This window comes from Asterias amurensis, chromosome 3 (assembly GCF_032118995.1).
Source record: "Asterias amurensis chromosome 3, ASM3211899v1".
In the NCBI taxonomy this organism is placed as follows: domain Eukaryota; kingdom Metazoa; phylum Echinodermata; class Asteroidea; order Forcipulatida; family Asteriidae; genus Asterias; species Asterias amurensis.
The window spans coordinates 8,813,874-8,839,856 of NC_092650.1; the positions used below are offsets into that span (position 1 = coordinate 8,813,874).

General features: G+C 38.0%; 1 protein-coding gene across 2 annotated transcripts in view; it reads left to right on the forward strand.

The window, feature by feature from the left end:
- The window catches only part of LOC139934568 (neuropilin and tolloid-like protein 2), a 63,476-nt gene that overhangs the window by 24,776 nt on the left and 12,717 nt on the right, over positions 1–25,983 (forward strand). Inside the window, exons 1-5 of one of the 2 annotated variants that reach the window (XM_071928845.1) lie at positions 3,233–3,689; positions 18,475–18,519; positions 20,138–20,305; positions 22,837–23,085; positions 25,786–25,815. In XM_071928845.1, the coding sequence (XP_071784946.1) occupies positions 3,638–3,689; positions 18,475–18,519; positions 20,138–20,305; positions 22,837–23,085; positions 25,786–25,815 (544 nt within the window). In that variant the 5' untranslated portion in view covers positions 3,233–3,637. Of the gene's footprint in view, positions 1–3,232; positions 3,690–18,474; positions 18,520–20,137; positions 20,306–22,836; positions 23,086–25,785; positions 25,816–25,983 lie in introns of those variants that run through there. The other variant, XM_071928844.1, reaches the window with a different exon arrangement.

Here is a 25,983-nt window from a genome sequence, read left to right on the forward strand (position 1 = left end):
AGATAATTCAGTTGATATTGTTAATATATCAAATATAAAAACCTGTCTGAAAAAAATAAAATAATAGACAGTTCTACGGTTCATGACTAATGTAATTGAGTGATTTCCAGCAGAACACAACCGTCGATACTGCGTGTCTGGTTCATTGCGGAGACAAACGTTATCTTCATTAATCATTATTGTGTAGTCAGAGCGCCCCCTAAGGTGAAAATATCGTTTACATGCATCTCAGTCAAAGGCTATGGGAATAAGTTAGACTGGGCCCCTGTAAGGATAAATAAAGGGTGCGTTCGTTTAGCTTCCCTGGGTGGACCCCGGTGTGTGGCGTTTTTTTTGTTTTAGGACGACCGTGAGCAGATAATTACCCACGTTCGTCCTGGTTAAAAAACCGCCACACTCCGGGGTCCACCCAGGGAAGCTAAACCCTTCCTCTATGGCTAAACGAATGCACCCATTGACAGGTACTTGCTTTTCAGCACTAGTGATTTCATGGATACAATCATTTCATTAGATGCAGTGACGTAAGCTTTCTATATCTGTGTTTTGTTTGATCCGAGGTGACGTTTGGCTGCACTTGCGATCGTCTGCATATGAATATGTGAAAGGTGAAGATAGACAAAGGTCGACCTATGCTTGAGGCCTCTCTCTATAGAGATTCACGTGATTCAATATCATGCTCTGAACCCCTCCTCGTAATCTCCCTACAGTTTTGTTAATAACTTTTATATAATGAAACTAAATATTAATAATAAAGTTAGAAAGATCTACGATTACCAAGGCAAAATCCTACCTCCATGGTTGTATTTTCCTCGGTAAGCGAACTTTGTGTATATTTATTTACACTTAAAATGCACACTGTTTGTTATTTTTATTTTGTCCCCGAGAAAGTGAAAATATTAATACTGCGTGACAATCAGTAGTTCATTATAGGAATTTTTTAAAAGCCGTTGCATTTTTGTTTGTTTGTTATATTTTGAGATAAAGAGCCACACGGTGACCTTAGAAAATTTCCTCCATGTTATACTTCTTGTGTCATGACTGAATACTTGTCTGCATTTAAAACAAAAGTGGTGGGCCTAAAGTTACGGAAATATGGAGAAAAAAAAAATTGGCAATTAATTTTACACACATTTACCCCTATCACCCTCTGCTGAAACTTCGTGATGGTCTTTAATTAATTATTATTATTATTATTTTATTTTTATTTTATTTTATTATTAACTAATTATTAACTAATTTTATTATTATTATTATTATTATTATTATTATTTTTTTTTTTTTTGGGGGGGGGGGCGTTTGCAAAGTAGATTTGGGTTAAAGGAATTTTTACTTTTAGGAAAGTTTTTTGAAAACCTGCCGTGAATGTCAAGGGCACCGGGTGCAGTGCCCGCGGTATCTCAGTTTGAATTAAAGCCCGACCTGTTAGGGTTAAAATGAAACCCAACAGATAATTTATAATACAAGTGGCTTAACAAGATTGATTAACTCAATAATTTAAATTTGGAATGAAGACATCCGTGGTGAATTTAAGAGGAGATTGATTGATGTCCTGTTTAGGAATTGTGAAGTGATTACGCTTGGAAACGCATGTTAAAAAAAACCCAACTCCAAACCCTTTGATTATGCTGAAACCTGACTGGAATATCTAATACTACATTCAGACCCATTGATCAGGACACAGCATTGCTTGATATGTTCCACAGTCGTATAAAAACTTCATAATGTTGCACAATGTTTCACACAGAGTAATAAACATAAATTTAGTATTGTTGGTTCAGCCAGACATGACACGGACCTTTCTCATATACGTTTATGCGGATCGAAACGAATAAGTAAGTGGAGTTTCAAATATCAGAATCCGATTCCTAACTGAAATGATCATTGGAGTCCGACTACCTCACTTTACATCCTCGAGAGCTAGAATACAATCTTGTATCGGTAGATGTAACGATGTACCGACCGAGTCTTAAGTCTGGAGGCGGTCTGCTAAACACAACGCGACTCCCTCCGAAAAGGCTCCCACATAAAAACATATCTCCTGGCGAATAGATCGCTGATTGAAAACTACGGATAGAACATCACCCTCGGATTGGAAACAAGAGTCCAATCCGTAAATCAATATCGCTTACTCTTGGGGAGCGAGTGGCACTCAGCATCATCAAGTGTCTAAGCCTAAGGGTTCAGTTTGACTTGTTACGATGCACACAGTAGATGACCGGGCTCACAGGCAAATAGATAGCAAGGTTAAAACCAAAACAGGTATCATTGAGGAGAGGTCTCGTTGCGACACAGAATGACAGTTAGTTTTCATTTGGGAGTCTTTCTTTCATTATGACCAGAGGAAGTATGTTGTCTTGATACTGACACCAGACTCTGATCCAGTGTGGAGAAGCCGCTTTATTTAGTGTATTTTGAAGCAGGTGCGTTTAGGGATCCTTTTGGATAAAAAGCGGCAATCGAAAGGGCTGGAGTAGTCATTGTATAGGTGTTCAATGTGGACCATATTGAACATGGGTCACATGACAGTTGACAAATACTAAATTGAAGATGGGTGAATTTGAAGATGAGATTGAATCATGAGGTTATTGTGTTTTTTAATGATACTTTTATACTTATTGTTTAAAAATTCAAATGTGACAATCAAAAGTAATTATATTTTGGAAGGATATTAATGTGTGAGGGTTATTAATTTGTAGTAGGTAAAAGAAAATCATGGAATAACATTTAATGGCGGTTTGAGTCACTTAACACAGGAAGCATTTTAACTACCTTTTTTCTGGTTTGATTGTAATGCCAGCTTTGTATAGACTTTGATTACACTATTTATTCTAAAGTGAATTAGTCATCCACATGGTTAGTATTAACGAGAAAGATGCCTGTGATTATCAGCAGCCTTTGCCCTGCACAGAAATAAACAAATCGTAATTGAAAATTCTTTAAATATTTAAGGGAAACATTATTATCATCGATTGATTCTAATTAGCATACATTCCCATCATGTTCAATCCACACTTGAATGAAACTGACGTTTTACGTCAGCCACCATGACGGAGGAATCAATTGTTTTTACCCATGTACCATTGCGAGCTATAGGGCAGGGGCCGGCATATTCATAGCACACGTGCAGGTCGACATGGCAGTCAAATGAACTTGCCGGCTGTCTCATTGCAGCCTGTCATTAGGAATGCAGTAGAGCCACTATAATTACCACTACTCTGTCTCACTCTGGCTTTACGTCGCCCTGGTTGTGTACATGAAACTACTTGGAAGCCAGTTTTGCAAGTCTCATTTGCAGCAGGTCTAATGAAATTCTTCAATTGGGAATGGATGAAGTAAAGGAGTTTGTTGAAAGGCAATATTGATGAGAGGGTTTGAGGTAACGACTCAAGGGGTAAGGTTCCATACGCTGCCTGCTCGCTTTACATCGTTAGTTTCTACACGTCTATGTTTCTCTTCATTTCAACTGGAAGAGGGTGATTTTGTTGGCTCCATCTCCAACCTACATGACCTATTTCATCTGCCTGTAAAGCCACTAGCTTGGTGTGTGCATGACCGGCGGTGCATGTCGAAATAACTGCAGTCGTGAACTTACCGTTGGTTAGCGATGTTGTAAAACTGTGTCAGACATTCAATCAACATGTCCAACAGCGACTCTTTAGCCATTCGTCTTATCCATCGTGTGAAAAAAGGTAAGTGAGCCATCCTAATCAGACTGTCCCAAATTAGTATTCAGTGTAACATCTTGCAAGTTGCCAAACCATATAGAGAAATGACCGTTAAACTGAGTACAACTTATTAGAAGAAACAAACACAGACGAGAATAATTGGTCAAATAATATAAATTGTTTTCTGGTTCTTATGCCGATGGGCACGTGACAATGAAGTTTCACTTCAAAGTCATCAAAATTGAAAGCTTTGTACATTTCGGAGTGGACAATTAAAGTAAGTAATATCTAGGCTATGGAAGACTTGAAGACACAAACTGAGAACACACAGAGTCGAAGGATAATATCTTATTTCATGTGACGTGATACGCTGCACGAGATAAATCAATTCTTTAAGTCAGCTTTAACTGTCAGATCGTACATTGCAGTCCGAACGGCAACATTTGAGTCTGTTCATGTGTACAGGACGACAAACTCTAAGCTTACTCTAAAAATATTCGTAATATTTTAAAATTGTTATAAATGTCTATCAAGTCAAGCCAATCGTGGGTTGAAGCGAAGTACTATACAGTGCCGTTATCTTTTAAAGTGCTTTGACCAGTTGTCTGAAACCAACTTTCATGACTAAACACGTTATGATTGATGTATAGGCCCATCCTGTATAAAGCAACAAACGGTTAATTAATTATGTCACAAAGCTCAGATCCAAAGAGCTGCACATTAAACATACCAACAACAATTTGCTGACAAGAATACGGTATGGCTAGTCAAATCACAATGTCACGTGTGACTGGTATCTTGCTGCATTTTTACTGATATAAAGTATATGCGTTGATCATTATTATGGGTTTTTCAAAATCGGTGTGCAATAATAATACATCTGATTAACGCAGAAAGACGCTGCCGAGCAAAATGAGTAACATTTAAAACGTGTTAGTGTGTATTGCTCATGACTGTAGTCCCCTGCTTACGATTGGTTCTCAAATAATAATGATAACAAAGTATTTAGGGGCCGATATAGCGCCTTCATGATAGGCCTCAAGACACCTCAAACGCGAAATAACACTTACGAAAAGATAGCACGAAATGCAGAAACAATAGGTAAAAGCCACATAGAAGAAAAATTACCATTTTAAGTAGGCAACTGCAAGGAGCAGCAAAAACATAAAAAATTGATACATAAAAAGCATATCAAGCATAATGCCTATTTTGCACACATTTAAAAACTGAGAGTGCGAACTCATTTTGCAAAATTCGCTATTATCAGACCTAATGTCACCAATCCACGGGTTGTGAGACCGATGGAAAACACGTATAGGTAAGGGGGCTACCCGTGTATGAATGCATAGTAAATACAAACGTACTAATTCACACATTTTCTGAGCCATCCTGAAATAGCAGCTGTTGAGCTGATATATTCCTTTCCGCAAAATATATTGTTGTGTCGATTTGAAGGTTGCCGCATGGACCAATTAAGGGATATCTTTTTAGCGCAACTTCTCAACCATCTCTTATTTGAACTAACTACTTGGTCATGCGAAAACCACATTAGTACATAAGTGTCAATGATGTATGCCTTGTAAACAAATACTGTGACAATGTTTGCAATATTTGCATATAAATGAAACTACAATAGAATGGTTATTTTGTCAATCAGTGCGGTATGGGGGGTTTAGTAAACAACCGTTTGGCATATTTTCCTTTATTATAATGAACTCATTTGTGAGTATAATTCTCCAATCATGATACAGATATATATATTTCCATTGGGTGAATATGGGCGACAATGACCTCGTCTGCGTAACTGACATTTTCACTTAAGTGCACGCATCGCATATATCGTTAATGAGAGAACATGCTGGCTGGGACATTGTCAATCTAAATAGAACTGTATGAGTGGAACTTGAAGCTGTCAGAACACGTGCTCGGTTGGATTAGAGTAATGAGAGGTATACCAGTAACACTGTGTTTATGTCTAGTATTATTACAAGCCCGTCCATATGGAATTACACACAAACTGATAGACTGTGAATGCAGACTTAACATACACTTAATATTATAATACACAGGCGAGGACAAACATTTTCAAGAATAGTGTACACAAATATTGATCAAAACATTTGCACAAAGTAACCCTATTTTTGTACTAACACTTCACCTCATCAATGTTTTTCCATTTGCATTTTGTTGACTTGAATGAATTTAAAACTACACATTGGAATAACCAAATTCAAATTACTTCCATATGATGACTTAAAGGGAATGTACACGTTTGGTAATTACTCAAAACAAATATTAACTTAAAAACTGACTTGGTAACAAGCATTGGGGAGCTGTTGGTAGTATAAAACATTGTGGGAAACGACTCCCTCTGAAGTAACGTAGTTTTTGAGAAAGAGGTCATTTCTCACTAAAAATAATAAAAGACTTCTAGCTAGAAGTCTTTTATTCCTATCTAAAAGCACACAATTTCGTTCAACAAGGGTGTTTTTTCTTTCATCATTTTCTTGCAACTTCGATGACCAATTGAGCCCATATTTTCTCAGGCTTGTTATTTTATGGTTATGTATGGATGCACCAAGTGAGAACACTGGTCTTTGACAATTACCAAACGTGTACCCTCCCTTTAAGCATGAACTGTTTCGCTTTTTTTTTATGTGTATGGCAGCGCCATGCAATGCAATTTGTATAGATAATATATTTTGAAACATTTTGTATGTAATATGCTGTTTTCAATACATTTCTCAGAAAGCGGTATTTTTAGGTGCAGCAATACCGGTCCTGTTTGTTCCAAGGCTGAAGTCGATAATAAAACAGTGAGACAATAAGATACATTTAACAATGCGCCTAATCATCAGATTTAATTACATGTCATTTTATATTCAGGCTACTTTTACGGTTTAGCGACGATTCAATTGTAAATTTAGTATTTTTTTCTGATGGTTAATTAACTTTGGAATGTCACTCATCATTGTTAACATTCAATTAAACACAGGGTTATAATGGTCTCTTCTGCGTCACGCATCTTAAAACTTTGCCTCACTGTTTGGGGACAATTATGCAGGTTTGGAACTGCATTCCTCGTTCCCAGAATATGTTCAGGTAATGTGTGTTTATTATAGGGGGTTTATAATAAACAGGCAGATGCTTTAGATTTTGTTGGGCAGATAAACAAATAAATAGATTTTTGTCGTGGGGTAATAAACACAAATTATACAGGATATACATACAAACACGCTGCCAGTGACGTCACGCCCACGTATGGTTCATTAACTCAACGATGTACCCGCCCGAAGGAGGGTTCGAATCCCACCCGAGTCTGTGAAATTATGCCACAGGATGAAGGGAAAGTACTTGTAGTTCTCTGCACCTATCGGTGTGTTATGGATAAAAGCAAATACTATTGATATATTAGCATTTCAATATTCAGCTGAATGTGCCAGGTGGTCAGAAACCAGTCGGATTCATGTTTTAATGAATGGAATTCGGCGAATATAAACAAAAAATGCAATTCAATATTGTTCCCATGTAAACATTGATGACTTATCAATTACATGCCTAGGTCCTATGTTGCACGATGGTCATTGCTTTAAAAACAAAAGGTTCTTCATTAACAACCTTTTGGTTTACTTATAGCATCGTTATAAAATAACTTCGAACTATAAAATCGAACGCAATTTAATAGCATTTTGAAAACTTACTTAATATACGCAGACGTAAATTTCACATTGCAAATCACAGAATGAATTGAACTTGCCTATGTACCTATACCCAATAGTATACATTACTGTGATCATGTGCCTTCTCAGAAAAGGCACAGACTACGGGCTGAAAATTCACTGTTTTTTCTTGAACTACTGCAACCGTCAGCGGATATTTAATCCACCTCTATAATACGATAAGCGTCTAATGTGAACTATAGGGAGCAGTAATGGTGTCTGTATAATAAGCTATTCAATGCTTGACAATGCACCTGTAATCAACATGATCTCATTATACGGTTAATTCGGTCCACACCCTGGCATTAACGCAATAGATGCTTAATTCGTATAGACCTCGCTGTATATTAATGATATGCAACGGATCTCCTTTTCTCATTAGGCTTACTGCGATGCCAAACAACATTCGTGTAAACTGCACAAAGACCGTCACTGCATTTGTCTTTTCTTCTGCTTTATCAAAAATTCAAAAATTCAATATGCATGTTACTCATTCACGGAGGAGCTGCTGCCTTTAAAGGCAGTGGACACTATTGGTCATTGTCAAAGACCAGCCTTTACAGTTGGTGTATCTTAACATATGCATAAAATAACAAACCTGTGAAAATTTGAGCTCAATCGGTCTTTGAAGTTGCGAGATAATAATGAAAAAAGAAAACACCCTTGTCACACGAAGTTTAGATGGTTGATTTCGAGACCTCAAGTTCTAAATCTGAGGTCTCGAAATCAAATTCGTGGAAAATTACTTCTTTCTCGAAAACTATGGCACTTCAGAGGAAGCCGTTTCTCACAATGTTTTATACCATCAACCTATCCCCATTACTCGTCACCAAGATAAGGTTTTATGCTAATAATTATTTTGAGTAATTACCAATAGTGTCCACTGCCTTTAAAGACACTGGACACTATTGGTAATTGTCAAAGACCAGTCTTCTCACTTGGTGTATCTCTACGTTATGCATAAAATAACAAACCTGATTTGAGCTCGATTGGTCGTCGGAGTTGCGAGATAACTATGAAAGAAAAACACCTTTGTCACACAAGTTGTGTGCTTTCTGATGCTTGATTTCGAGACCTCAAATTCTAAACTTGAGGTATCGAAATCAAATTCGTGGAAAATGACTTCTTTCTCGACGACTACGTCACTTCAGAGGGAGCCGTTTCTCACAATGTTTCAAACTTACCTATCAACCTCTCCCCTTTACTCGTTACCAAGTGATAATTTATGCTGATAATTATTTTGAGTATTAATTACGAGTAGTGTTCACTGCCTTTAAAGGGAAAGTATACCTTCGGTTTTTGGAACCTTCCGGTTGTTTTGATTCTGTATTTTATCAATACAGTCATGTAAAGGTACTGTTATACAAAAAACATAACCTATACAAATTACAATTTTAAGACACCTGACACCTTTGGTAAATTGTCAAAGACCATTCTTTCCACTTGATGTATCTCAACATATATATGCACAAAATAAAAAACCTGTGAAAATTTTAACTCACTATTGGTCGTCGAAATTGCGAGATAATAATGTAAGAAAAAACACCCTTGCCACACGAAGTTGACTTGCTTTCAGATGCTTGATATCGGGACCTCAAAATCTAATTCTGAGGTCCGAAATCAAATTCAATTATCTTTTTAGTGAAAATCATTTCTTTCTCGAAAACTGCGTTAATTCCTTCGTTTCTTGTAATGGTTTATCTCCATTAAATTGCTTATACAAGTAATTTGTTATGCTAGCACATTGGTGTTCAGGTGGTCGCGTTTTTGTGTTTGATAGACATGTAGAAAACCCGGAGTGATTTTGTCCATGAAAGGGAAGAAGAATCGGTTAATTGAAATACACAATCTTAGAGACGTTTATGTACAGATGCAAACTCGGGGAGATAAAACTTATATCTGAAATGATATAAAGTGAAATGATTCTAAAAATGCTTTGTACACTGACGCGAAAGCGGCTGTACTCTAAACCAAGTACGTTTGTATTGTAAATATTAAGATTGATAACCAAACTTATACCTTCCCTTCAAGTCTTTATACAGCTTTAAATATTATTGTCACATTGGATGCCAACTTTTCTAATTGCTGGAAGTTTGTTGTTATGTCTGTGTAGGCCAAAACAAATGTTAACAATTAGTTAACTCTCGACGCTTTTCCAATTTATTGCTTAGATGTTGACATTATTTTCATATGCTTTATAGCTAATGTCATTATTTCTATGATACAATATTTGGAACTTCTTACTTATGCTCAACTCAACCAAATATGTTTAATAGTCTTGAAATGACATTAAATGTCGACTTTCAAGCGATTAGCACTTTAACCGCATTTATTTAATACCAATTGTCAAGAGGAAAAGTCTAAACTTGAGGTCTCGAAATCAAATTCGTGAAAAATTACTTCTTTCTCGAAAACTACGTCACTTCAGAGGGAGCCGTTTCTCACAATGTTTTATACTATCAACATCTCCCCGTTACTCGTTACTTAGTGAGGTTTTATGCTAATAATTAATTTGAGTAATAACCAATAGTGTCCACTGCCGTTATCATGATAATATTATTATGATTTTCAAGCGATTAGCACTTTAACCGCATTTATTTAATACCAATCGTCAAGAGGAAAAGTCCGTCTGAAGTAAATTATAAAAGCCGGTTTCCTCTCGGTCTGCTCAAAAACGTAGTCACCTTTCTTAATGAAATTTGCTCAGTTTGTTTGTCTGATAGACTGGATGAACTCGCAGCGATGTCGGAGAATACCAACTAAAAGACGGAACTATCCATCATTATTTGGCGCATTTAAGCCACCATCTGACACAACATCACTGAGGCGCACAAAACAGCACAGTGTAGGGAAGCCGACCTTTAATGTTGAACCTCGCAATCTTAAATTCTTTTAAAGAAACAAATTGCAAATTCACGAAAGCCCGTTATTGCCATCGAAATAGCTTTTTTGCAAGTACAAAATGAGTAGTTTTAATGGCGTCTATATTAAAGCAAATCTTATCAAGATTCGTTCTATCTATAGACTTATCTATAGACTTCCCCAAACAAGACATTACATCAAAGAAACAATATTACGCTAACTAATAGACTTCCCCAAACAAGACATTACATCAAAGAAACAATATTACGCTAACTAATAGACTTCCCCAAACAAGACATTACATCAAAGAAACAATATTACGCTAACTAATAGACTTCCCAATACAAGACGATTAAAATACTTGCAAACAAATCATTTTTTCAATAGCGTTAACGGGCTTTCGTAAAAACGAACTTATAACCCTAAACATGGACCAAAAACACGCACGTACTTTATTCCGATGTTCATCCCTGATATGATAAAGCAATTGCACTTGCTCCTCACCTGGGACGTCGTCTAATAGTTGATTCAAGACTAGGGGATTTTATACAAAGAAGTATAGGCGCCTCAGTTGCTTCATTCCGCGTTTAATGTGATTTGAAGCACTCTGACTATTTTGTGTAAATATTCAATAAGTAGTGATTGACGATTGGTCTTCTAAGCAGCTGAGCATCACTTCACATCCTCATTGATTCGTTCCCATCAGACGCTGCATTGATCGTGTACAATAAGCTCGTGTAGTAGAATGATAAAGCTCGTATTACACTCTACTCCTTATTCAAAGTGCAGACAACACGGTCAAGATGATCTGAATCCTTTCCCCCTTCCCCCAAATACGAACCATGCAAAGGGCGCCATTTACACTATTCGATATAACGAGATCATGGAGGGTATGCTAATCAGCACACTATATGCAATGTTTAGAATAATGTTCAGTTTCCTTTACTGACGAAAGTCTCTTTGTCTGTAATTGATTTATAGCTTTGCGTTGTTTATAGGCCCTACGAGGTTTGCAGTGGTTTGCAGTATATAGGCCTACTTTCTTGTTCGATTTCCCGTGGTACATGAATTTGTTCTGTGTCATTTGAAGTGAACATTATGGAGGACTGCAAAGACAGTTTCCTTTGATGAAGTTAAGGGTCAATGGCTATGATGAGAAAATATCATGGTCTATATCTCTTGACAGACACGTTGGAACATGCGCCATCATGAAAATACATTGTGAAAACTATCATAGCTCATTATCTGTCTATTTATTTTAAAGGAATAACTTGATCTGAGCATGGGAGGGAACCGTATGTTAACAACCGAGACATATGATATCTTAGAAAAAACGTTGAAAGCCTGCGTATTGTTGCAGCTTACCACCTAACACCGCACCTGTCAAGATGATTGAGTGAGAACCAAATTATGTATGCTAAACCGCGCAATCAATTTAAACAAGTTGAAATGCGAGCACGAATCATTGGTTTTTACAGGAAGTTCCTTTCAACTCAGAAAACCCCTTTTCAATTAAAGGATGGAGGTACCTCCATGATTAAAGTAACTAAGTCGATGAATAGGTTAACGTTCACGTTCACGTTTGCTTAAATGTACGCAGCTACATTTTCAACAGCGTGCATAATGCGACTATATTATACAGATTTTGCACGCTAAGATTCTGTTAAAACACAAACACCCTTTCCGTCTATCTCTATTATTAATTATAGTAAAATAATTTAGGTCCATTCAAGCTCATAGCTCATCACTTTTATTGAACGCGATTTTATTAGGTTGCATCATAGATATAGAATATATTATATAAATGGGTTGCATGCGTTGTGTGACTTTTGGCGCGTTGAAATTGCAAACGCATGCGTCAAAACGCGGACACCAAAAATAGTGCCAAACACTGAAATTATAACTCATCAAACTATCAGCACAATAAGACTAATTGGTTAATTAAAATAAAACACATCGCCCTGAAAAAAACCTTTTGAGCCAGCTTGCTTGCTAAGAGAAAACAGGGTCTTTGCGTAGCACGGGTCCCTGCGAGCTGGCAATTGGCGTTTTTTTTTTTTAACAGGGGGTCTAGATATTCTTAGGTATCATAATAAAACAGCTTTGATAATTTGTTTTTAATATATTTGTCTTTCCACTTTTCAGTGTGTTTTCGAGGCTTCTGTTGTCTCGTGTGCTTTCTATAAGCGTTACTGGTACGTTACTTTCTCTATAAGGGTATCATTTTAACGAGGCTTATTACAGGGGGGTCCGTCGAAATAAAAGAACGCTGTATCAGACGTTCAATTTTCACCTATTACCACCAACGCCCATTGATCTGTTCGGAGGAAACAAACGCTAGTGTTCAAACACCTTTCTGTGATTTATCATTTAATTATTCCGGTCTTCCTCTAAACAGCTTAATAATTGATTGTATTAATGATAGAAAGCGGGAGGTTAATTTGCTAGCACTGATGGTGAGGAATACTACAGTTGAAGATTAGTCACAGTCACGTTATTTCCTAAATAAATCCGAGACTAATGAATGATTACCTTGGTACCTATATCCGTGCTTGATGAGTGGCTTATAACGATTGCAAGAGTCTGCTGGCTCTTTGATGATTGATTGATGCGCCATTTTAACTATGTAGGAGGAGAATGAAAAGGACAGCCGGCAATTCACTAAGTTAATTACATCTAATCAACTGTCTACAGTCTCATGTGGAGACGCGTTGAAAGAGGCTTCTTTATCTCACTTGATTTTGTGATTCGGCTATGATGTCAACATTCTTTTGAGGTATCACTGAAATAATTAAAATAGCCAAAAAGAAAAGCAAACATTTAATTTCGAGAAGAGAAAATTAGTTTATAATCTTCGACGTATACTCAAGGTATTGGCAGAATATAAACCTTGGAAGACACAGGAAGTTTTGCTCACACATGGAAAGAAGCTTCGGTATTAGTTTAAATCGAAATTTTCATCGTGGGCAGAAGCAGCGAAAGTTGCCTTCAAAATCATCAGCAATGTTAATGTAATATTGAGAACGACCTCTTATCTTGACTCTACCATTTGGGCCTACGTTCGGTCACTTGACATTTAACATTGCAATTGCACCAATGATGTACAAATGAAAGTGAAAGTTGAAGTGGAACGCCATGGCCGTGTGGAGTGCACAGGTCTATGTCATTAAGACTTATGTGTTGAAACCAAAAGACCTAAAGATACCGGTAGCAGAAGACGTCGATTTGTTTTCTTCAGTCTTAGATGTGTGATGAAACCCCCAAAGCATGGGAAACTCGCGTTATAGGGGGACTGAAAGCCTCGAGTCGAATGACGTGCAAAACCCTATCTATACATGCTCCGTTCAGGTGGGATTCGAGCCGCGACCTTGTAAATGGCAGGGCAAGGGTACCATCTGGTACATTTGACGAGCACGTTCAAACTTATAGTCGTGATTGAGAATGTTTTACCCTGTTTACACAATATACCAAGACAAAACAAGGTTTAGGCTTTGGAAGGTCCCGGCTTACACACCGTCCAAGTTATCAATCTTACTGAGTGAGCCCAAGCCTGAGCACAAGCCATGGTTTCGAACAGGCCACAGTATATTGATGCCCCAAGTCTCCCACCTCTATCATTACGTTGAGTAATACCAATATAATTTCCGTTTAGTAAATTTGTGGTGGTATCTCATTGATGCAGTGTTGACACTGTATATATGTATAGTACATTCACGAAGAATCCCAGGTGCTGCTTGGGTGTGGTTTGATGAAACTCACGATCATCCACATCCTAGTTAGTCTTGGTGCAAGACGTTTCTCGTTTCCTTTTCACGCACACCGCGGCCAAAGTCAGGTGAGTCGGTGCGCGCGCTGTCGGTGAATTGGCCGCGGTGTGCGTGAAAGGGAAACGAGAAACGTCTTGCACCAAGACTACATTCTAGTGAGCAGATAGCTCAACCACAAGACCACCAAGGTTCACTGTGATAAAAGGAGAAGAGATCATAATATGCCGCAAATCCTCAAAATATCGACACCAGTTACCAACATGGACTGTGGTAATAAATTCGTCATTCTTAAAGTAGCAAACGGACCTTTATCAGCAAGGTCAAATTATTGAGCTCATATAGCGTGAAATAACTATTATTATGCGTGAATTAACCATCATTATGCCATTAATTAAGTTTGGCACTGTTTGATGCTACAGGCTTGAACTGAATAACTATCCGAATAGGTTAGTTATTAATACAGAAGGCCTCTGATACGATATAATCTCGGAGTTTATTGAACAGACAATTATAATGACAGAGATTTACTCTTGGCATGATGTCTTAATGAATCTTGTATGTCAAGCCACAAAGTCTCTACTTATCACCTGACATCTTGAAGACGCGAGATGCTGCCGTAAGCTCAAATGACAGTGTATCCTAGCATACCTTCAGCTTAATTAAGGAAGTCCTGTGGGGATGCCGCTCAATTCAAGCACAACAGTTTATTTTCCTCTCGGATATCTCTCAGTAACAATTTTTTATAGAATATTTTATGCTTTGAAAATAATATTATTGTTTGTGTTTGTATCGAGTTGAGATTCAGGAAGACAGAAATCGACACCTGCTCGTTTCCTGATTTCTAATTAACTTAATGCATGCGGGAATACTGAAAAACATACATGTTCTGATCTATGATACAATACATTAATCGAGGAGATTTTTCACACATGGGCTAATGCCGGAGGCATGTTTAATTTAGGGACGGATAATGTCAATGATCTCCCTATTTAAGGTTGTGGGTATTTTACCATTCCTCTGCTATAGACTAGACCATGACGGTGTGGCCATCTTGATTTTACTCCATTCTAACTCATTGTAACCAAACTGAGGCTGGACGAAAAAAAAATAGCCTGGTGCCATGTTTGCACAATAAATGTGGTCCAAACCAAACAATCTTTTACGTTGGTGAGATTTTATTTCGAAAATTATTTTACTTCGTACTAAGCGATAAACTATATGAAAGTAAAACAACTAAAAACGAGAACTGAAATTAACCTCAGCTTCTGGTTTCTTGCACACACAAAAATAGAATTTCGTGCCAACCTCCGCGATCACGAAACTTGTAGACCGTTCCAAGCGCACCATAAGTGGCACACGCTGCCTGTGGCTGCGCCGCCATTGCTAGGTCGCGGCAGCGCGATGTTTTCTACGCGAGGCAAATGCAAATGTCTTCCTCAATGATTTGCAGACTTTTCCTGACAGAACAGCATATGGCAAAATTATGTGAAACTAAACAGAAAGTAAAAACTGAAATTCTGTGGAACTGCCTTGCCGATGTAACACATCTAGGGATCTTACCGTGCAGTTCCTGCGTCTATTATCGCTAAACTCCAAAGGGCTTTCCATAACGTTCAGACTAGGTAAACATCATTCTCCCAGAATTAACATTTTCAATAATAAGTAACAAATTATTTAAGTATAATATAAAAGCTAGAAACTAATTTTTATAAAACATAATGAGTATATTTATTGTTCACATTTTGTCATAAATATAACTTTAGACGATCATTTGATAGGACATGTTCTTCGTTTGACCTGTTTTCTCGTTCCGGTGCGCGCGAATCTTGCACTTTAACGGAGGGACTTTGCAGAAACGTTTTACGCACACGTTAGATAACCGTAAAATGCTATAGCTAGTACCTCATTTTGCGGATATTTTGCGCGTGAAATATGTTTGCGAAGTAGTCCATGCATGCACGCGTGAATGTAATTAGCAAATCTCGTATGACCCTTCCCATGAAACAAGTAAAATAAACATTGCTTGTGTGCACTAGTTATTATTGGGTTTAATTGGCAATATGAGACAACATTGGTGCGTATTGACCAAATTCTCGTCATATGAGTATGACGTTATCATCCAAATATTCTTTGTCGCCATTTTGGATGTCATTGTTCCCGCATGCACTTTTTATAGGCGACATATGACGTCAGTTCAAGGGGTCAATATATTGGTCCATTGCATATGACGTCACACTGTGAAGCAGCGCATTAGCTCCGTGGACAAAATCTGTGCATAAAAAACGCGCACGTGACCTCAGCGACCACCAGCAGTGTTGACCCCTATGTTTTGCTCATAGACGTGGGACAAAGTTGGCCCAACATTGGCATAGCATTGGACCAACGTACCGGTGTTCAAAAACAAAGACTAAACGGTTTATCTTTCTTTTCACGTAGTAAATGCCCATTATAATAAGTTCATGTACGTTTCTATATACGTCATGCATCGTTAATTTCTACGATCAATTGTATTACTTATGTTAGCACACAATCACTAGACAGGCATACTTGCTATATGCATACACATTATGTCCACATCATGTCCGATATTTTTGTTAATAGACGACAAGAATCCATATACTTTGCTTTCGTGGAAGTTTGTGTTAAATTGAAACTGTATACATTTGAAATCACATGTTTTAATTACAGTTTGTTTGTACTTTTAATGTACATATTTTCGTATGGACGAGTATGTACACAAGTCAACAAAAATTTGCCTGTTTACTGTTGAAATCACATGTTTTAATTATTACAGTTTGTTTGTACTTTTAATGTAAATATTTTCTTATGGACGAGTATGAACACCTGTCAACAAAAATTTGCCTTTGATAACTAAATTCATGATTATATCATGGAGGTAGATATCAAAGAAAATTCGCTTCTAAGGACCCCGCTTAATATTGGTTCAACATTAGCGTTATCGACTAAACTGGGTACTGACTTCTTCGAGCAATTTTCTTTTTTTAACTCCAGGATACAAATTATTGTTGTGTATCAACTTTGGGTAACACGCCAATTTGTGTAGCTTTGAGTATAAACAGCGTGTGTAAACTGCGCTTACAACAAAATTATGCTTAAGGTAATGAAATTAAAAAATAACAGTAACTTATAATTGAAATACAATCAATAATAAAATATGGGGGTAAGACAACGTTTCTTATGTTAAAAATTGCATGTGACATGTAATATCAATGGTTATTCCATTATAACATGGAATTGCGTGATAGATTTTTATCTACCGGTAGACCTACTATTCGAACAACTGGTTACTCATAGTACAAACAAAGACTGAGATCTAAAGCGTGTTGGTCTTGCTTTCAAAATGAATGCAAATAAAATTGTTCTCTCGCCTAGATCTATCCAAACAGATTACCAACGAGTAGACGGGATTTACCATCAAAGCATAAACAATGAGATCTTTGGTTATTAAACATGATTAACATTACGATGTGCCATGCGACATGCCATGGGCGAACGAATGCTGCCCGTGCAATGAGAAGCTAGATTTAGGTATCGTATAGACTTTGTACACACATTTCCTTTTGAAGCACCCCGGTCTTTAGAATTCCGCCTTAGAGGTTTTTTTTTGTAATCCACGTTTTGTTTTACCATTAGTCTCCAAAAGGTGTGCACAAAAAGAGTACGGTACAACCAACCGGGTCCGGTTGGTGGTGTCATTGCTGTTCAATTTGTCCCTTTTCAAAAAGTTCCAAATTGTGTAAAAGACCCAATAAGGACCCCTCTGTAAGCCCACAATTACCAACACACACTCTAATGACATTCTGTACTAAAGACAAATCATGTTTTCTCTAAAACTGAAAACACAAAATGACTGTGTGGGCGTGTTCAAGCCAGACCATTTTTACTCTCAAGCCCACACTTCACATTTTTTTATACTGTAGAACAACAGTACAACATTATGCTGTTGTTTTTGCCTGAAACAATAATATTGCAGTTGTGTGCCAACAGTAAAAGCACCCTGCAAAAACTAAAACAAACGCGTTATACATAATCGTTGAAAGTGGGTAGATACAAGTTTAGGTGTCTAATGAATTTTTGTGAAAGCTGGGGGGGGGGGGGGGGCTTCATTTAAAGGAATATTTCGAAATGTTATTGTTTGCATCTTTATGACAATAACAAGAGGTTGTGTATGACTTGCGCATACTCTGACAGTTTGGAGTATGAATCACTCTACATTGGCGCGAGATAGTCCATATTATTATAAGCAGTTTTGAGTTTATGATGAGTACATTCAACAACAAAAGAATTTGGTTTATTGGTAATTCTGTTGTACACCCAAACCATACAGTGTTTATTCTACTAAAAAGGCCTATAAAGAGCTAGCTCTGTACATCAAGGCATATTGAAAGATAAATATTTAAAATCAAATGATTTTCTTTTTCTCTTTTGATATATTTGCAGTGCTACTCCTGGTGATTATCCTTGGTTGCTGTGGTCAGGATGGAGGTGAGTGGTCACTTTACCTAATTCTTGTGTTAAGACTGTGGGGGCGTGGTTCCTTGGATAGCCCTGCATGGTTTTCTGAATCTGAATTATACAGCCGCACTTGTCCTAATGGAAACACATCACAAACTTTTTGTTGTGAAGACAATAAAGACGTTTTAGTTTTAGACGTGGAGAGGCGAACCTACAGGGAAAACCCACGCGTTCAGGGACTAGAAAACCCAATCTCCACATGTAATGCTCAGGTCTGGGCTCGAACCGGGGCCAACAGAGGTGAAAGGCATTGAGAAAAAAATCCACTGAGTCACCCTGACTGCCAGTTATAGACCTTTATCACGCTGTCACCACCTTTGCCATGTCTCCCTGTTTCCATAACAGTAATGAATGCTAACAATCATTGCATGGCACCAGACTATTGATTCGTCCAGCCTCAGTTTGGGTTATACAATGAGCTGGATTGGAGTTAAATCAAGCTAACCACACCGTGGTAAAGGTCTATGGCGCCAGTCTCCGTTTACCACTGCATGTACGGAGTCTGACGTTCTACAGGGCTTTCTTATCCCTGGTTATAACGTCAGGGGCCGATTTCACAAAGCAAGATTCATCTTGAGACGGGTTGTCAGTATTACCATAGTGATTGTGATATCACACTTTGCTTAGCAATTAAGATCGATACAGAGCTTAATCTGATCAATCGTAACTCTTTGTGTAATCGATCCAAGTTTCCGTTACATTGCAAGCGCAACTTGTGGGTTCTTGGTGCTACCTTTGGTTGGCATAAGTTGTTGCTGATAGCTCTTGGTTGAGCCAGAATGTTGAATCGTCCCCAGCTACATCATGCGGCTCTTTTATTTATTTGATTTAACCTTGTAAGTCGACCCGTTTGACACTTTTTCCCACTTCTTATAATATAGTGTTTACTAATCTAGCGTTGTGTTTTTATTTTAACAAACAGAATCTTTTTAAATGTTCGAAATAATTGTGATAATTTCATGCGTGATAGTGAACCATGTGATAAGGGTTATTTTCTTTATAGGGCTTGCTGAACCACCAACTTATTTACTCTTTAATGTATACGTGCCGGTGTGCGGTAGGTGTTGGCTCAGAAAGAGGATCATCGACATTTCGACGTTCCGAACGGTTGCCAAAGTCTGCTCGTCTTCTCATCTCTGAGAAGAGTGTTCGAAACGTCGATATCACATCGGCTCTTGAATCAACGCTCGGCCAAGACAAGATTTAGGCTACACATGTTATCCCGCAAGTTTATTGCATCGTTATCTAGTTTATTTATTATATAAAATCAAAAATACTAAATCAAACATTAATGTCAATAATTATTTAAACAAATTAAAACCAATCTTGTTAAGCCCTGTTTTCATTGTCCCTAGCCATTGTTACAAATTGACCGTAGACTGTTGTTTTCATTGTCCCTAGCCATTGTTACAAATTGACCGTAGACTGTTGTTTTCATTGTCCCTAGCCATTGTTACAAATTGACAGTAGACTGTTGTTTTCATTGTCCCTAGCCATTGTTACAAATTGACCGTAGACTGTTGTTTTCATTGTCCCTAGCCATTGTTACAAATTGACCGTAGACTGTTGTTTTGCTTGTTGCTTTCAGCTGATGATGGTCCCCGGGTGATCTTCCCTGAGCCAGGATTGTATAAGTCTGCAACACAGTATGAGTGGTTGTTTGATACTAACACACCACCAGATGAATTCTACTTCAATAGTTTCTACTACCCCGCTGTCTACCCGGCTTCACTCGAAATCCAGTATTTTTTTGAAGGTAAAGTCAGGGAAAGTAATATTTGAAAAAAACTGATCTGAATAATATTCCCTTAGGAACAGAGTATGACCGTATCGTCATTTGTTTACACCTCAGCCTACTTAGGTGTTTATTTATGAGAGCTGCTAATAATAATTCAACCGCAAACTTCACTCCGCAAACTGCAAAGTTAAAAATAAGTCTGCGTGTATATGAGACTACACGACCTTATATGGGGGCATGCATGCCTTTCACAGACCATTTTGTCATGATCGTCAAAATCGAAATCTTTCATTTGCAGCAGAAAGGCAATGAGTTAAAGGCAAAGAAATGTTTGGAATGGTTCGATTACTTTGATCATGATTGTAGGTATGGGGGGGGGGGGTATGGTTGATCCGACCAGTGGAATTGAAAAGCTGGTACCGTTTTGAGACATTTGTAAAAATCTGGAGTGGTTTGATCCACGGAGGAAGACTAATCCGTAGTTTGAATAGGCAATAAATAAGAAACGCTTTATGCAGAAACGTTACTCAGATTAAAATGTTTTTGAATAACTCTCTTTCCATGAAGTGAATTCTTTCTAGCAGTTGAAAGTATAGTGTTTAAGGTCATAGGTACCCTCACTTTAAAGCCATTATACACTTTCGGAACAGAAACAAAATAAAAGCTCACAGATTTACAAATAACTTGCAGGGTTTACAGAAGGTAATGGTAAAAGACTTCCCATGAAATATTATTCCATGAAATGCTTTACTTTTTAAGAAAACATTGAAACAATTATCAATTCTCGAAATCGAGAATTACGGATTTATAGTAAACACATGTCATGACACGGCGAAACGTGCAAAAACAAGAGTGGGTTTTCCCGTTATTTTCTTCCGACTCCGATGACCGATTGAGCCTAAATTGTCACAGGTTTGTTATTTTATATACAAGTTGTGATACATGAAGTGTGGGCCTTTGGACAATACTGTTTACCGAAAGTGTCCAATGGCTTTAATGGATGTTATCTCACCAGCGATACGATTTGAACGAAAAACTGTGATGGTTTTCTTCTCGTGTACTTTGTGATGACCTGTAGAGAAGGCTGGCTATATAAAGTACACTGCCTATATCATCACACATCGGTTAAAGATGCTATGTCAGATTTTTTGCCCCAAACATTAAAAAATATATATTTTTTAGTGAGTGGCATTTCAAAGAGTATCACCCGCTCTAACGAACAAAAGTTTAACTTTTACTTTTAATGGTCAGGAACCATGACACAAATTTAAAACGTTTCTTATAAAACACATTAGAATTGGTCACGTGATATAACTATTGTCGGGATTTTGAGCACTTTATTTCACTGCTACTAATAATTGGCGGACTTTCTCGAGCAATGGCTCAAATGAAAGCTTGTAACTTTCTCGACCCCCATCAAAATACCTATTGAAGTTTAAATAAAAATGTTTGGGTCAAATCGGCCAAAAATCTGACATAGCATCTTTAATGATAAACGCGAACTTCTTAGACAGTTTGAAGAGGAACGACCTCCATCATGCTCTACGTGAAGAAGCTAAACAATTTGTAATGGAGTTTTGTACATAATTGGCCATTATCAGCGGGGTGGGGCGGGAGGTGGGGTAGGGGGTAGTGGCAGTTTCTGAAAAAATGCCAACGAGGTGGTTGCAGTTGAAAAATCACTTTCTCCGAATACTGATCTTACTCCTAACCCGTTTAAAGGCAGTGGACACCATTGGTAGTTACTCAAAAGAATTACTAGCATAAAACCTTTCTTGGTGACGAGTAATTGGAAGAGGTTGATGGTATAAAACATTGTGAGAAACGGCTCTCTCTGAAGGGCCATAGTTTTCGAGAAAGAAGTATATTCTCCGACAACTTCGTGTGACAAGGGTGTTTCTTTCTTTCATTATTATCTCGCAACTTTGATGACCAATTGAGCTCAAATTTTCACAGGTTTGTTATTTCATGCATATGTTGAGTATTTGACAACCGATACACGTACAATATGCTTATATAGGCTTACATAAGAAACTTACCACGGTTGTATAACACAGAGGAAGCTGTTCCCCACCTTTTTTTCTTTCTTTGAATCGATTTATCTTTTAAAATAATTCCTTGGTGGTTGTTCAGTAAAACAATATCCCTTATTATACAACATTGTAGAAATATTTCCATTTCTTTTCTAGAAACAATGTTATGGCTCTTTCGATATTTGTTGCATATCAAACTAAATAACCTTCTTATAACGTCTTAAGCCTCAAAAAGACTCCCACACCTGTCAGCCATGAAGTTGATAGAGTAATAAAAACACATGGTCTAATAAATACCGATCATTCAATTAGTTATATTCCTTTGCAATACCAAGAGCACGATTTCGCTCAATGACAAACTGACCAAGGATGTCTGTGGAGTTGCAGTACAAACAAAATGCATAAACTCATCAAGACCATGCATTAGATTGCATATATTAAATCACTTTGGTAGATAAAGATCTTTTTACAATCACCCCCCTGATTAACTATAACGGTATTTTGATTGCATTTTAGCGGGAGAGAACGAGGTAATTGAGGTAACCTTCAATGCTGATTTCGAGATTGAGTATCATGATGAGTGTGTGTACGACTACCTTGAGGTTCGAGATGGAAGGTACGGCTTCTCGCCGTTAATTGGCAAATATTGCGGGGACAAAGCACCCATTAATTTCACCACCACAAGCCGCTACCTCTGGATTTTGTTCGTAGCTGATGAAGACCTGGAGTATACTGGATTTGAGGCATATTTTCGATTCATCCCAGGTAATAAATATACAAATATAATAATTATAACTTGAATATCCAAAACTAAGTCCACAAAAACCCGAACTTGATTCTTCTTTCTGTTACACAAACAACCCCAAAACAAAGAAAAGGTGCTCGCAATTGCAACGCCAGCAGAGTTGGAAAGTAACTGCCTATTTAGGTTAATGACTTCGGACGGCCGCGGCTCCTGATCAATAATTACCGAGGAAAAAACGAGTGACTTTGAACTGAGTATTTTACCCCGAAAAATTATTTATTCAATAATTCATGTTTTTAAGGGGGGTGGGATGGGGGGGGGGGGGGTACATGAATTCATCATGAAATGTTATCCGTACATTGCCAAATTCAGTTGTTACCAGACTTCCGAGAAATCTTTCAAACAGGCGACTCATTGGGCAGTGTTTCGCAAATGGTTCTCCGGATTGGTTCACTCATTGCCCCTTGCCCGCCCACCCGCCATTCGATCCGCCCTTTTTGGTCGGGTTACTTTCAGGTTGTACTAAGCATGGTTCTCCGGATTGGTTCATACATTGCCGCGCAGGGTCGAAAGGGTCGAAGAGGCTGGGTGCCAGGACAAAACCGAAACAAATCTCACGAATTTGCATTGAATGAATTAAATGAAGTAACTCACAGATTGATTTCGCAGGCGACCATGTGTCAACCACTGGTCGATGTTGTTATTAGACTTCATAGAAATCCTTCTGCGGGTGACTCATTTGTTGAAAAGATAAAATGGAGAATATTTATAAAAAAGCATTCACTTCCAAACGGCATGAGAATTATCATGATGGACAAGGATGGGATCAAACGGAAGCTTAATAATTTGGGAACATTGGGTAGGGCCGGCTATACAGGTTGGAAGGTGTCTAAGGGAACTTCACAATAAATAACATTTTGGGGTTGGGGTTGGGGGCCTTACACAAAGAGCCTAACCTCTCCTTACATTCTGGTCAGTGTATTGTGAGTGGTGTGTTGTCTGGGTTTGAGACAGGCCACCTGTTGCTTGGTGAAGGAGGTCGCCGTGGGACCACTTTAGGTTCAAAGTGGGTGGCGACCTTGGACTTACAAAAATCTCCATACAGAAATTGCACTATTGATGCAAAACGTATCTTCCTGTTTTTAAACTATGGACACTATCTTTTGGCAGTAAACTCAAATGAGTTCATGAATACAGTTTTAGAATACGGTCTGTTCATGGAGGTATAGTGTTGCAGTTTCAGAGTCAACCCATCACGGAAGTTTGTGAAACTTATACACGTACGTCAAAGGCTGTTTTGAAGCAGTAAAAAATAACTTTGCATTTGGTCAAAGTTGTTAAGCAAAACGACATTAAGTTTCCTTTTGAATAAGTCCATTCACAAAATTGGTTAGAGCAGTGGGTCGGTCAGGTCTCAGAATGTACATTTTGCCAAATCCATGTTGTAGCCTAATTTAGCAATCGGCCCGTCGGGTTGGTTACTGGAGATAATATTAACAAAAAAGACCTCATGCGGGTGAATGGGGTACATTTTTAGGAGTTTGTCTATTGACCCAAACTGGACGTAACAAACCCTTAAAATAACTTGACATGCTTTCTGAAAGTGAAATAAGTTAGAGAAAATTAAAGAGTGAGGACGAATTTATCGTTTTTATTTAGTTTGTACGATATAGGGTTCCAGAGATATGGGATGTCTGGAGGTTTGTTCCTAGAGCAGCGTGAACATGAACGCGGTCAGAAATTGTGTCGTTTGTCGTTAAAATTTCGCGAGATGCAAAAGCCCGAAGTGACAATAAACAAAATCCTTTTTTTCACGTTCACGTTTAGTGCTCCCGTAACGCGCAGCCTATTGACCAGAAAGTTTACAAGACCAACTCAGATGAGGATAAACTAAAAAGAGGCCTACGGTTCTACCGCCCCCGAAAAAAACCCTCCAAAACAGTAGATAAATTAAAATTTCGCGAGATGCAATAAGCCCAAAGCGACACTAAACAAACCACTTTTTTGACGTTCACAGTTAGTGCTCCCGTAACGTGCAGCCTATTGATCAGAAAGTTTGCAGGACAAATTCAGATGAGAATAAACGCAACATAGGCCTACGCTCTTACCGCCCCCCCCCCCAAAAAAAAAAACGCCCCCAAAACAGTAGATAAATTAGATTTTTGGCACACAGCATGTCCCGAAAACTCGCTTTACTTATAGTGCTGTATAGCAACGCTATGTATATCGTGGGGCGTGAAAATGTCATTTTTTGACGATGTTTTTTTTAAAAGGAAATGCAAGCATTTTGGATGTTTATTGAGTGTGTGGGAAAGTTTTGGTAGTATAGTACAAAAGAAACTTTAGTTATTGCTGGCTATCGGCCAGTTTCACCTATCAACGCTGATTTGAAAAACGTGTAGCGTTAAGGAGGCCCAAACTATTAGACCCCTATAAGGCTCACGGGGGAGCCTTGTAGTTTCTAGAAGTATGCATAAGGTACGTCGTCTAACCCAAAACGAGGTGGGCGCAGCCACTGCAAGTAGTGGCGGACGTGCGAAATAGCTCCATTTTGGGTAAGAATTATGACGCCATGCATAAATATTAGGAGAGGCGTATAACACCCTCACCCACATTACATTTCGAAATATTTGTGTAAAGGATATTCATCATCTAGCGGGGTGCCGCGCTAGTTTCTATTAAAATACGTATAACTGACTGTTCTGTTTGTTATCCATCAGCTCCACCAACCGAGACACCTAGACCTGAAGGTAAGCATCGACCTTGCTGATCGTATCAATGGAACTAGATCTCCCTTTCTATCATCTCCCTGTCATGGAGTGGGGTTGCCAACCGTTAAAGGCAGTGGACACTTATATTGGTAATTGTCAAAGACTAGCATTCACAGTTGATGTATCTCAACATATGCATAAAATAAC